General features: G+C 47.2%; 1 protein-coding gene across 1 annotated transcript in view; it reads right to left on the reverse strand.

Annotated features, from left to right (window-relative positions):
• The window catches only part of LOC119450707 (lysine-specific histone demethylase 1B-like), a 66,944-nt gene extending 54,366 nt beyond the window's left edge, over positions 1–12,578 (reverse strand). Inside the window, exons 1-4 of the mRNA XM_049666153.1 lie at positions 12,105–12,578; positions 7,522–7,731; positions 5,588–5,677; positions 4,140–4,365 (exon numbers count right to left, since the gene is read on the reverse strand). Coding sequence (XP_049522110.1) covers positions 4,140–4,365; positions 5,588–5,677; positions 7,522–7,709 — 504 coding nt within the window. The 5' untranslated portion in view covers positions 7,710–7,731; positions 12,105–12,578. The remainder of the gene's footprint in view (positions 1–4,139; positions 4,366–5,587; positions 5,678–7,521; positions 7,732–12,104) is intronic.
• Positions 12,579–13,416: the final 838 nt, after the last annotated feature.

Below are 13,416 nucleotides of genomic sequence, written 5' to 3' on the forward strand. Positions count from 1 at the left end.
CTTTGAGCTTTCGAACGATACCAAGATGGCGGCGCTCGGTGGCGGGAAATACGAGATATGGCTCCGTGAACTGCGGTGATTTTGCGCGATTTAAAGCTGTTTTCTCGCCCTGCGCACTGACGAATTAAACTTTTTCGGGCACTTTCAGTGCGTTTTCAGCCAAACCATTTTGATGCAGCGTAGATTAGGCGTTGCAGATACCCAAACGCGTGGTTTTCAAAAATCAAGTTTTCTCGCGATTTTCGCGATCTGACCCCGCCCCCCGTAATTTAGCTAGTTTTAATTGTGTTTCGATGATATGGATTTCGGCTAATACGAATATTTTTCGTGACCCCATGTGATTCGTATCACCGAGATTAGACTGTATTGCTAAAACTGGTATCATTATAAGTGGGTTTGACTGTATACCTTTGTAGACCCGAAACCAAATTTACCACTTGAGATTAAAAAAAAAAAAAAAAAAAATCTACGTTGTAGAAAGTAGGCTGTGCAGCATGAGATGTTTATTTATACCTTTAAATAGCATCTCAATCGTTATCTCGCTGTAATAGTCAGAAATCTGCACTTGCTTTTGCGGAAGTTTTAGGTTCCCAACCACAGTGTGCATCGCGCCCAGCTGCTGCGTGAACACTGGCGGCTATAATTTAGCGTGCGTGAAATCAATGAGCGACTTCATCGACGGCATTGCACTTGGGGTGAACATTGGGGTTGGTGTCAAAAAGAAGGGCCATTGTCAATCTTGTCATCACTGCCGCTGCTGTCGTCACCTCTGTCGCACAATGCTGCCATCTGTCGCGAACACGATCGCCCCATTGGAGATCTCTCTGCAGCACTATCTGCCCTCAGAAACTCCTCCATCGAAATACCATCTATTTCGTCGTCAGTAGCGACGTGTTCTGAGAGTTATGTAATGTCAGCGGCTTCCACGGTGTTGGTTTTGTCCTGCCGCATGAATCCTGCCTTTGCCATTGATAGGCATGGCCACTGCTTCTAGCCTTCATGATCGTGGCGCACCCTGTTTCTATAATCGTCGATATCATCGACGATTATGGAGCTCGTACCTCTTTGAGTCATGCAAAATTTGCAGCTTTGTCTCAAGTGACACAGCTTTGCACTTTGTCGGCGCACCTAGTTTATCGCTTTCTTCTTTTTTTTCTTCTCTGCACGCTTGCGCAACTGCGTACAATAGACGGTGAAGCAGCTCGCGCCATCTTGTGCTTGCTACGCCAACTTGCGATGCTCTCTGTGGCTTTTGCAATCGGCATGCGGGCTGGACGTGCTGCGCGGTAATGGCGGCAGATACGAATTCGCGTAGGCAAACTTTTCGCCCTGTCTCGGCCAAGGGCAACTTAGGAACGCAAATTTCACGATTATTCTGGACGAAAAACGCCACCCAGAAGCAAAATTTCTATTGTTATATCCGATATACGGTGAATAACATATTGTTATTTATGGGTGTTTTTCTCATAGCCCTAATGCATAAGTTGATACTCTAAGTCGACTCATCGTTATACGTGGTATCGTTTTAAGTGGACTGCACTGTAGTTGCAAAAACTCTCGAAAGCTAGCGCTATCAACCCAAACAACCGGAAAACGTGAGAATGCGCGCCTATGGAGCGCTTCTCGACTACTGACTGGAATGGACGTTTTCGCATGTTGGGAGGGGCCCGAGACATGACCTTGAGAGTCCACCCTTTTTGTACCGCAGAAAAGAGGGAGAATTTTACATTTCCAAGAAATGCAGCTTGCAAGCAAGCATATTTCTAATGTAAGCATTCAAGCAGCTTATAAATATACAAAGACATACGCAGTGCCAGGCACTGCCATTTAGCGTCAATAACTAACCCGGGTCAAACTCATGGATATACAGTAGAACCTTGGTCATACATTATAGAAAAAAGAAAAAAAGAAATGCGAGACAAAATGTAAAAACCAGGAAAACATACACTCTGAAATGACTAAAAAATGCAAGCTCAACTGTAGTTGACATTTATGTAATGCAAAGTGCCGCACAAATCGTTGAGGCACGAGAAGGCCCGAGACACTTGTTGTGACTTCGGCAAGTGTAATGATTCTCTTTGTAACTGAACGGTGTCAAACATTGTTCAATATAAGGGATAATTCCCTGTAAACAGGTTCGATATACAGTTAAACCTGGATATAACGAAATTGACAAATTCCCGAAAAACTTCGTTATAAAGAGGATTTCGTTATATGCAGGTTCGGCACGAAAATTCGAAAAATAAACGTTTGCCGTATTTACTCGATTCTAACGCGCCCTCAATTGTAACGCGCACCCGTTTTCCGTTTTCGTCGAAGCATTCATCCTCGGAATGTCACACCAGGTACCGGATGCGTGGACGCGTGTCGTTTCGCACAAGCGCGAGGCATCGGAAACGAAGAGCGAGCGTCACGACGGCGTCGTAGCGTCGTATAGTGTTACAGTAGAACCTCGCTGTTGCGTTTCCGGGGGCTGCGTTTTCCCGGCTGTTACATCGTTTTCGACCGGTCCCGGCACAGCTCCCTTAGAACTCAATGCATTGGTAACCCCGCTGTTGCGTCGCAACTGTGGGACCGTTCCCGCATCATACGTTGCGACCGGCCAGAGCGGCCATTTTGACTTTTCATGTCGCTTGGCTTGGTAGCTTGACGATGGCATTGGCCGCCCAAAGTGCCGGGGGTGACAACTATGACGTATTTTCGGTTTCCGCCAGCAAAAGTATGGCCCTTGAGATCCGTATTTGCTATATTAAGATGGTGTCCATGACGCGTTGTGGCCCTAAAATTGGTTTTGGCTCATAGATATTACGTATATAAGGGTACGGCCACGCTAGCGGCAAAAAACGCGCGCGTCAGCGCCTTGCCGCGAGGCCACCGTGGCACGCGCGTCTTGCCGCGCGGGCGCGCGATAAGATCTCCCGCGCTCTCCGAACGGGCGAGCAACACCGCGAGCGCTCGTTGTTTCATGCGAGAGACGACGATCGTCGATTGAAAACCCGGCGCGGACCGGCGGCGTTCCGGTTGTGATGGCTCCGTGACGTCACCCTCGCCGCTCTTGATTGGTTCTTCATCTCGCTGCACGCGGCATTTGCCGCAGAACCCATTTCGCGCGGCACGCCGCGAGAGACCCCCGATTCCTGCCGCTTTTGCCGCGCGTTTCTGACGCGCGTTTTTGCTGCGTGTTATTGCTGCTAGCGGTCCGTACCCTAAAGTCTAAGGGCGATAACGCAGTCGCCGCGCGCCGTATGCTGTATGTGCGAGGGGAGCCGACGACCGCGTCGAAATCTCGCGCGTGCAAGAAAAGCAGTGAGGTAGCGCGCCTTCTACCGTTGCGCTCGAGGCACCGGCGAGAGAGAGAGGGGGGAGGGATAGCGGGGCGGCGCGCGGTCGCGCAGGCCGTATCTTGAAAGCGATCTGCGTTGGGGCAGAGTCTAGCAGTGTAGGTGCGTCGGCGGCTCGTAGCTTTCTGCGTGCTGTGTGTTCTCGGCGCTCAGTTTGCGTTGAAGCAATAGACAACGGCACGAAGGTCACTTCGCTCGCTTCTCAGCGGCGCTTCCACACGCCGCCAACGTTTCACAGCGCGTGTCCGCGCTCATCGAGTCTGATGTGCCACATCATGTACCAGCGCGTCGGCAACACCAGCTGGAAAAGGAGAGAGTGCCGGCTTGACGGGCTAGGCCAGCTGCAGCAAGCGGCAGGATCAGATTTGAATGAAGGGAGGGGGAAAGGTCACGCCCGCTGCGGCAAGATCGCCGGGTCGAGGGATGCAGGGCCGCCTCGCACACGCACGCACGCACACGTGCGCTCGCTTCGCATTCCATCGCGGCGGAGAAGGTGCTTCCGGTTGCTGCTCGCGCAAAAATGACAAAATTTGGGGCGAAATCTTTAAGTGGTCGGACGTGAAAATTCGTTATATCGAGGGGGTCTCCCGCTGCCACTTCGTTACGTAGAGGTCTCAAATACATGTGCTTCTATGGAGTAACGGCGGGGAATCGAAAAACTTCGTTATATCCAGGAATTCGTTATATGGAGGTTCGTTATAAGCAGGTTTAACTGTAATCACGTTGGACAGTAGACTCGTCAATGGTGAAGAAAGGGTTAACAATCATCAGGGATTCGGAATAAGCTAACGCCCCCACCGTGGTGTCGTCGTACGACGGGATGTCATTGCAGGTGAATGAGTCGACGAACTCTGGTGTGAGGTCGTCCCCCTTGGGTAGGCGGCGCCACTTGCGACAGCGCACGCACTGTGCCCAGAACGGCAAGACCTGGTCGGCCATGAAGAGGCGAAGCGAGGCCTCCGAGCGGGCATTGCGTGACCAGTGCTCCCGCCAACTCGAGTACTCCACATAACCGGGCTTGGTGCTGAGGGGCAGAAGAGAATGACAACAATGAGGCAGTGACATCTGGTGCCAGCCCCTATCGAGTGCCATTACTGGTGCTGGTGTCGACGCATGCCACTGGTACAGCGCTTCATCTGGCATGGGAATGATGGTTAGCACATGCACCTAAGCATCGTCCTTGCTTAAAGAGGACCGATAACAGGCCAAAACATGCACTGTCACGCAGGAGCACAGCCAGAATTAACACAAGCAGCACCCTTCAAAAAAAATTTTTTTTCATGAGTAAAGCCACTGTACATGATATCAGCAGATACCGCGCTCTGTAAAAATGTCACGGTAATGTTGATGATGCCAGACCTAGCATTTCAAGACCAACTTTATCAAATTAAAATATCTTACAAGTGTGTCCCAATCTTCCTACTCGCTAAGCATGGTCTTTCTAAGTGGAAGAAGCACATGGTAGAGATTCTACAACTTTAGAAATATGAGTTAGTACTCCTCCTGTTTAATTACTAAAGCATTTCGTATTTGCAAATGCATCTCTTGCTTCATGTGAGCCGCTGGTCAGGAGTGGGCCTGGCACCAGTAACCCCCTGAACCTGTGTTGTTCACACATGGCACGGAAGTGCTTGTCACCTCGGCCACCCTCCCTTGCCCTTTACTTAGACTTCGGGCTCATTCACACCGGCAACTGTCAGGGGTCGTGTGACCGAGCTAGTTGCAAATGGTTTAAAAATCGACTGTTTTGGGTCAGTCGCATGCTGCTAGATTTTTTCAGTAGTGCGACTGCAGTCAGAAAGTTGCTCAACAAATTAGCGGTGAGGAGCATAACTTCTGCATACACTGCTGCCTATTTTACGTGCCGATGGCGGTGCAAGTAAACGTGAAAGGCAACATTCGCCAGACATTTCGGTGTGGCAACGGGTAGGTCGCACAAGTCCGTGTGAACAGCAGTCGCCGTAAGTCGGTCCTTTGTAAATCACTAGAAAGCAACCAAGTTAACTGAGACACTCACATTTGTGAACCTGACTTCATGAACAACTAGCTTGCCCTTCAGTTCAGTTAACTCACCAATGCCTCATAACTAAAAATCACACAGCGGCTAGCACACTCGGTGTTCATACTTGACTTCAAGCACAAAAAAAAAAAAAAAAGAAAAAGGACACCTGAAAGGAGCTTGAAGTTAAGTATGAATTCTTACAAACTCAGCCAAACTTCAGTTCTTGTACACTCAGTTTTGTTACCTGCGATAATAGTAGTCGAAGCACTCGTTGCAGAAATGTTCGCCCGACGAGAGATGGTACCATCGAGAAGTGTAGCCATCACCACAGCACCTGCACATAACAAAGGTTATTTTTTTTTTGGATTAAAGTTTTTTGGAATAAATGGATTAAAGAAATATTGACAAGAATTTTTCTTTTTGTGAAGCTTTCTCTCAGCGTCAAGCCAGTTTTCTGTATCTTGCCATCTATGTTAAATGAGCAGAACTTCGATGCGTTCCCTCTATCCGTTCGGGGGAGGAGGAGCACACTGAGGCACCGTAGACCGAGCTGGGGACCTTAGATTGAACAGATACTTACGCCATCTGCGGTCAAAGATGGGAAGTAGCTGAGGCTCCACGCAAAGTGTGTGGCAAGTTTCACTCTAGCGGCATCCGCATTCCGGCGTCGTTTTTTCACCAAATAGCTGTCAGCACAGTAATGCACACTATGATTGTAATTCGTTGTGAGGACAATTAATCATGTCTTATTTTAATGTGACCAGTTTAAAACTGGTTCAATACAGAGCAGGTTCAGGCATGAACTAACGTAATATTAGATTCTGAAGCTTTTACATGCCAAGACCAGGATATGATTATGAGGCAGGCTTTAGTGGGAGACTCCGTTATAATTTTGACTACCTGCGGTTCACGGCCGTTTTTGCATTTGACCTCCCATCGAATTGCGGTTGCAGTGGACAGGACTTGAACATGCGACACCATGCTTAGCACCGCAACGCGGTCACCACTAAGCCACCACGGCGAGTGAATAGCACTTTTCAAGCAATTTCATGCAAGCTGTAAACTAATGTATTCACCTGCTTTAGGTGATCTACAAGATACAATTTACAGAATTGTGATGTCTATTTTTTATCATTCCCAGGGTCGTGCTTTATTACATTTGTTTTGAGCTTATACATTTTTGCTAATATTTGTATAAACAGTGAAAACCCTCAATAACGATTTCAGTTCCTAGAATTGGTACAATTTAGCCATATCTTTCATACTTCGAAAAAAAGAAAAGGAATGAAAAAATTAAAAATTTCAGCTTTACTTTTACTCTTGCAAATCTCGGAAATTAATTATGTCGACTGTACCTTGCTGTGCATAATTTCAATGGCACCATTGCCTTACCTACTGACAAATTCTTTGCATTCTTTGTCTAATTACCAAAAATTATTTGTACAAATCGTGTATTGTTTCGGATGCACAATACTGCAGCTATAGTGCAGGGTCAAGGACCCTGTGTCAGTGAGGCACCTACTGTTTTTTATGCCTGCATCCTAGTGAACGCTTTTTTGAAATTTCAAAAAATAAGTTCGCATCCAAATGCCACAGGTTTCTTTTGAACCATGCCGGTGGTTGTCTCATACTCTTCATTTCACGTGCACCTGAATGAGCAACTTGGAGTAGACTGTCACGAGGTATTGCACGAGGTGCTTTGGCTGTGTAAATTGGTCATAAACGAGTACAATACAGTATTGAAGCAACCTTGGCAAAGCTGCATGGCTCGTAATTGCCAAATTTTCTTATTAACAGCTTATAAATAGCACGTAAGCAAGTGACGGGTGAATCTAGTGGTTAGCGAAAGTGACCGTGATGCAGATTGCAGCACGTCGCCTTCGAGATGGTCAATGTGCCACGAGCGCTGGCTAGTCTTGGAGACCCCGCTGAGGAGCCGCGCCGACTCTTAACGCGCTGGGTGGTGCGTCACTTACGGCGAACGGTAATGGCCGTGTACCTTTAAGTTTCGGTGTCAAAAACGTCCCAATTTCGCCTGCTTTTTTGAGACGCATGCATACTTTGAGCAAAAAATTTTGTGCAAAGACAGTTCTATTTTTAGCCTATGTGAAAACTAGGCTTTTTTTACGAGACCCAAGTTTTGTTTCAGGTAACCTTTAAGAGAATCAAGTGGCTTGCCTCTTAGAGGTGCGGGCAAAGCAGCTGGGCCGGGTCTCGTGGCAGCTCACTTTCTCGCACTTGCGCACCATCGTGTGGTTTTCGTCGGCTGCCTGCCCGCTCAACAGTTGACGCTTGGCCACCCGCGGGGAGGCTCGCGGCGGCGGCCCCGCTTCGCCATTGTTCTTGATGCGCGCCCGCTTGGGCATCCTGCTGGCCCTTTGCGCCCTCCTGCAAAGAAAATTATGAATCATTGGCTGTCCAACCCATAGAAAGCAAAGAAAAAAAAACAGGAAACGCATCCTTTGGGGATGATTATCAACGTTAATGCGATTAGCATTCAAGTGGTGGTTCATGTGTAATTTGGTGATGGGAAATTCACTATTATTAGAGATTTTAATGATTACGCTGATGTTATACACTTAGGGACTGAAAGTTTGGGCACCTGCCCGGCAACCCATATTGTCTGCCCAGCAAGACAGCAGCCAGCACACACCCAGTGGCCCAAGCTAGTAGACAACTTGGGTCACTGGGAAGAGTAGCATGAAGACACTGGCTAACTCCATCCCTCCAGTCGTTTGCAGACCTGTGGAAGTTGCTGCTGGACTCAAGCGAATAGGAAGGCCGAATGCCCCTCAAGATGTGCTCATCTATGCCGCGTCGTCTGCTCGGCAGCTGTCGAATTCGCGGCACATGATGTGCATGTGCAACGGTCCTAACATGTGACATCGCTGTGACGCATCATGTGACGAGCAAAAACAAAACTCTGTGATACTGCCATTAATCAGACAGTTACGCCCGGAACTATATTCCGTTGAGGAAGGATATTGCCTGTGTACGCCTCGTACCTTTCGCAGTGCTGCAAGCGACTTGCGAGATGGAGTACACATAGATAGACGCAAAGTTGCTGAAGTAGGCTAAGAATGTTAATGTCATTAAAAGGCCACGCACAGAAACTGTAGCCTTCCGTCTTCAGTATCGGCACTGCCCCCCGAAATCCATGTACCACTTCTCCCCCCCTTCGTCATTCTGGTTCATCAACCCTACCAGGAGAACAAGCTTACCAACCTATGTGAAATCCTCTGCTCTTATTATCAACATTTTCTGTAAAGTTGTGTTCCACCGTTTAATCCCCGAGGAATGAGCTAAATTGGCCCTGAAACATTAAGCTGAATAAACCTCATTTTTTGGTTGCAGAGATTATTAACATCTCAATTAATCAGCTCAGCCAGATGGGCAATTCTGCCAAATGCTTAGCTTCCAGCCTACCTCACAACTTGCATTTCAGCAAACCAGCACCGAAGTTACAGTGGGGACCCAGACAACAGTGCGGGCATCGTGTAACTTGAGGTAGAGGCTTTAGAGAAGAAAATTACAGAACATGAATGGGAATGTTGTCATCCACATGAAAGTAGCATTGGGCTATGCAGGAAGCCTACAGGAGTTTTTCATGAAGAAAGCTTTTCAGCTGGAGAAAAATTTGTCCATGTCCTGGGATCTAACCCAAATACTACCACTTTTTTGGGGCATTCACTCCAACAAGTCAACTAACCAGCAGGCCAGCAAATGATAGGGCCGACGACTTGAATGCATTAACCGACTTGAATGCACAAGAACATTGCATACACAAATGATTTTTACAGAAATCAGCAAGGTAGAAGTTTTACAAATGAGTCTTTTTACCTTAATTTCCAATGCAGAAACATGGGAACGACTCCTAGAGAAGTCAAGTGCAAGTTAATAAAAATGACAAAACCCCCTCGACTTGCACGCAACAACTGTGTGCACATGTCAAATTAAATTACACCACAGCTTCCCATTGCAACTAGGAGTTGCAAGCCAATGCAGTTAGGCCACAAACTTATGCCCTGGCTATGTAAGCAAGAAATGGAGGTTCCCTGCCAGCTGATTGATGGAAAGTTCATGCATAAAAGGCTTGTGTGGTCAGTAAGCTTCCGATAGATTTTTCAAGTATAGGCAGCATCCACGTTCCTACTCCCCAGGTTAGATATCTCAGAGTAAAGGAAACTGCTCGCAAAGGCCACTCAGATGCTGGAAATATGTCACAACCGTCACGTTTTGAACATCCCCTATCTCAACAGCATATGGCCATGCTTCTGGAACACTTGCATTCAATTTTAATCCAGAACATTAAGGAAGGCACAAGTGGAATATGATGCCAGAAATAGTTATACTGCATTCATGTAGAGGTCTGTCTATTCAATTGGCATCCGGACGCAAGCACGGAAGGGCAACAAACAAGGTGTTTAGACACTAATGTTGAAGGGTGGTAGATGAGCAGGGCTCCATATGGGGAGTTGAAACGTCGTTTTCTTTTTACGTTTTTGGTCGGCGTCCATTTTACCTTTGACTAGGAGCAATCCCGACCAGACGAGTTTTCATCGAACTCTTGATTTCATAAACTGCCTACTGCAAGGCTGTTCCAGCACTACTACTCAAGCCATGCAGTCCCTACTGCATGGCAACATTTTTCCCTATCAGTGACTTCACATGTGCCAAGACTACCGGGCCCACTTTTAACGAGTACTTTCAAGATTCTACGCACAGGTGACAACTGCTCTAGCTTAGGGATCAACTTTGCTCTGGGCAAAAGTTGCTGGCCAGTTAAAATATAACTAAGAATCCTCACAATGCAAAGGTAATGCATAATATAGCTTAAGAGACAGTGCGCAATAATGTGAACAATAATGTGAACAAGCTGCTTTTCTGCAGCCTTGCACAAAGTGACTATGTAACAAAGTTGCGAGTTTCACTCCTGACTTGAGACGACTTGATGTACCTCCCTCCCTGCTTCACAACGGCAAACCGAGATAGCCAAAGCATGACACAACATTCCTTTAACTACACTGCTAGAAATTTGGCAATCACAATAAGGCAATCAGCCTTCTGCATGAGAGCTCGCGCTACCTGTCACCTGGTGGAAAACAATGCACTGCAGGATCGTCAGAATGGTAGCGCACAAATACATTTTTTATCTCGCAATAGGTATCTAAGAGGCAAGGTCATCTTTGCTAGGTGGGACAGTAAATGGTGATGCACTTGAATGCAAAAAAAAAAAAAAGGGTTTCAATGCATGAGGCTGGTGCAATAATGTCCTCTTTGTTCGAACATGTGTCCCCTTCTGCTGGATTTGTTCTTACCGTGCTTTGCACGTGCACTCTTTGCATTGAGACGAAACTTATTGTGGCAAGATCACCCTAATAAGCCCACCCAATTGACGAATCATCAAGAGGTGTCATTTCCTGGCACATGCCCAATCATGATAACACCAGTAAAACCAAACTGCCCCAGTACTGCACTACTAACTGCATCTCTACTCTCGAAGGCAACAACGAAACAGCAGCGACTCGTCTGTCATAAACATTACGATATGCAGCCACTTATCTGAACCACACAAAAATGATGTTATGATTGCGCTACGCAGTAAACCAAGAACCACATTGTTCAGTTGGCTACGTCCCATAGATCTGCGTCCTCAATCATGTAACAGGAACAAGACTGTCTTCATGCCAATGTTCACAATTGATTATTCCAAAGTGAAATAACTGCTCAAAGAATGCAAGCAGCACACTGTCCGAGGTTGGTTGCACACCACATCGATTTGAGGGCAGCCACATACATCTCAGGCCAAACAACACCTTGTGTTTTCTTTATCAACACTTGTTACACTGCGGCCTGTGTGGGGAGTGCGTGCTTGCACCACACTGCTGTGCAGCCCATCAGATAAGCAGACCACTTTCTTTTTGCTATCTAGGCGATAGGCATATCTCTCTGAGGAAAAAAAGAAATGCAGCAAGCGAGCACATTAAAGCAGTTGTTTCCAGAGGTGCTGGTGAGGTTATTAGTGAGAAGCCACCATTGCTTTTCTTGCGATGGGGCCACAGGAAATTAAGCTAAGTCAGCATTGCAATGAAAAGTGTGGTTAAAATTAAAATGCTCCCAATTTATGACATTTTGTGTCAATAGTGATGAAATTCAAAACTTCATGCACTGACAGCCTTAAGTTTTATCAGCACACTTTCCCCTGAGGTTGATTACCGCCGGCAGACGCACAACTATACAAATACAAAACGAAATCACGCAGTACCTAAATTGACAAAATATAACAGTACTATTTTACACAGCCCTCCGAGTCACACTCGGAGAGTGCTGTCGCATCGTGACACATGCAATGCAAGCTTTTCTTCGGGAGATTAAGAGTTCCTGCCCTTCTTTTAACATGTTAGTGATAGCAACAGCACTGACAACATAAATACCCCGCCATTAAACTGGTGGCAGAACTTTCGCAGCCTTTGGTGTGATGTGCCATCTTCGTTTCAAACATAATTCCATAGTAGCTTCTCTGAAACGTGTATTTGCTGCAGAAAAAAAAAAAAAAATGTAGCAGGCACCTATCATTACAGTAATATTTAGTGCAGACACCACAACAAGTTATGACTGCACCTTTATAGCTGTTGTGTAGTAAAAAGGGGGTAAAAAGAAAACTGAAACGAGGATTAAGCGCTTCATCTTCTAGTATTACGAACAATACTTTCAAAATGGCGTGAGCCGCTAGTGAACCAAAGTAATCAAAATCGGCCGACCTGTATTTCGAAACGCCAACGGCACTCGTGGTCACGCGTAGTGGCAAGGAAACGTGCTCCACGCGCACACAGCGGCTAACGGTCTCCCAACTTCGCAAGGAAGGACTCGCGCGTCCCGAATGCTGCTCTCAGCGATGCTGAAAAGCAGCGGCCCCTGAATAATGCCAGAGATACGTCTAGAGACCAGACGCGTTTGGCCGCGCACGGATTCGCCGGCGCCTCGCAGCAGGGCAAGACCTTGCTGTTCATAAATCGTTCCGAACGGCCGTGCCGCAAAGCCTCTCGAGACAAAAGAAAGTGAGCTCTGGCGCTCGCGCATTGTCTCGCCCGCCAGTTCGTCAATGAAAGAAACGCTGGACGCCAGAGAAGGCACGAAAGGTCAAAGAACTAGTAGGTTCTACGATCGCCTCGGAATAAATACGGAGATTGAAATGGCGCAATACACGCAACACGCACCAAGTTTGGCGAGTAAAACAATTAAAAAAAAAAAAGAAACGCGAAAAAAAAAAATACAGGGAAGTCGATGAGCGGCGCCTTTGACAGGCCAGGTTTGCGACAAATACACACAAAAGCAGCGGCGACGGTCGCCGTTCGAAACGGTCGTTCGGGCTGCCGTAGCGTTCGTGTCCGCAACGACGGTAGACTACCGTTTTCTAGACGCTAGCACACCAAACGTTCGCGATGCTCGGGCCGACATAGACATCTTGGCCCGACAAAGACAGAAAAGTAAAAGAAATAAAAAAGAAAAATGCCGCGCCGAGGAGTGCGCGGAAAGAAGAAAAAAACAACGGAGTCTGCGGCAACGCGTCTTCCTCTTTCCGCGTGCGCTGCTTTGACACGAGAATTGTATGAATGAGCGAAACTTCGACACCGCCACTAGTACAAACCAGGGAGCTTGCATGAATACGTACTAGGGACGGCTTGACCGAGAAAACAACGGCAAGACCGACGCGGCGTCCAACACGGGAGATGAAGCCGAGAAGGCCGCCATGTTGGTTGTTTGCGAAGTAGAGAAAAACCGACGCGGCGTGCGCTTCTTGTCGAAGGGAAATGGCGCCGCGCGTCGTTGGCACGAAATTTGAAGTTGGCACATGACAGCTACTTCGAGATAGAACATTTAGAAGGCTGAATATTGTGAAACATGCTCCGTATTACCTAAGATGCAGGTGGGCAGCGCCCTGATTGCTGAAACTGCTGGAGGATTATGCCGGGAGAGCCACCGAGACAGTCTACCGAAAGAAGGGAGGAAAAAAAAAAAAATACAAAGAAAGATTTGGTAAGCGCAGATTTGGTAAGTGCCACGCGTTGGTTG

This window comes from Dermacentor silvarum, chromosome 4 (assembly GCF_013339745.2).
Source record: "Dermacentor silvarum isolate Dsil-2018 chromosome 4, BIME_Dsil_1.4, whole genome shotgun sequence".
In the NCBI taxonomy this organism is placed as follows: Eukaryota; Metazoa; Arthropoda; class Arachnida; order Ixodida; family Ixodidae; genus Dermacentor; species Dermacentor silvarum.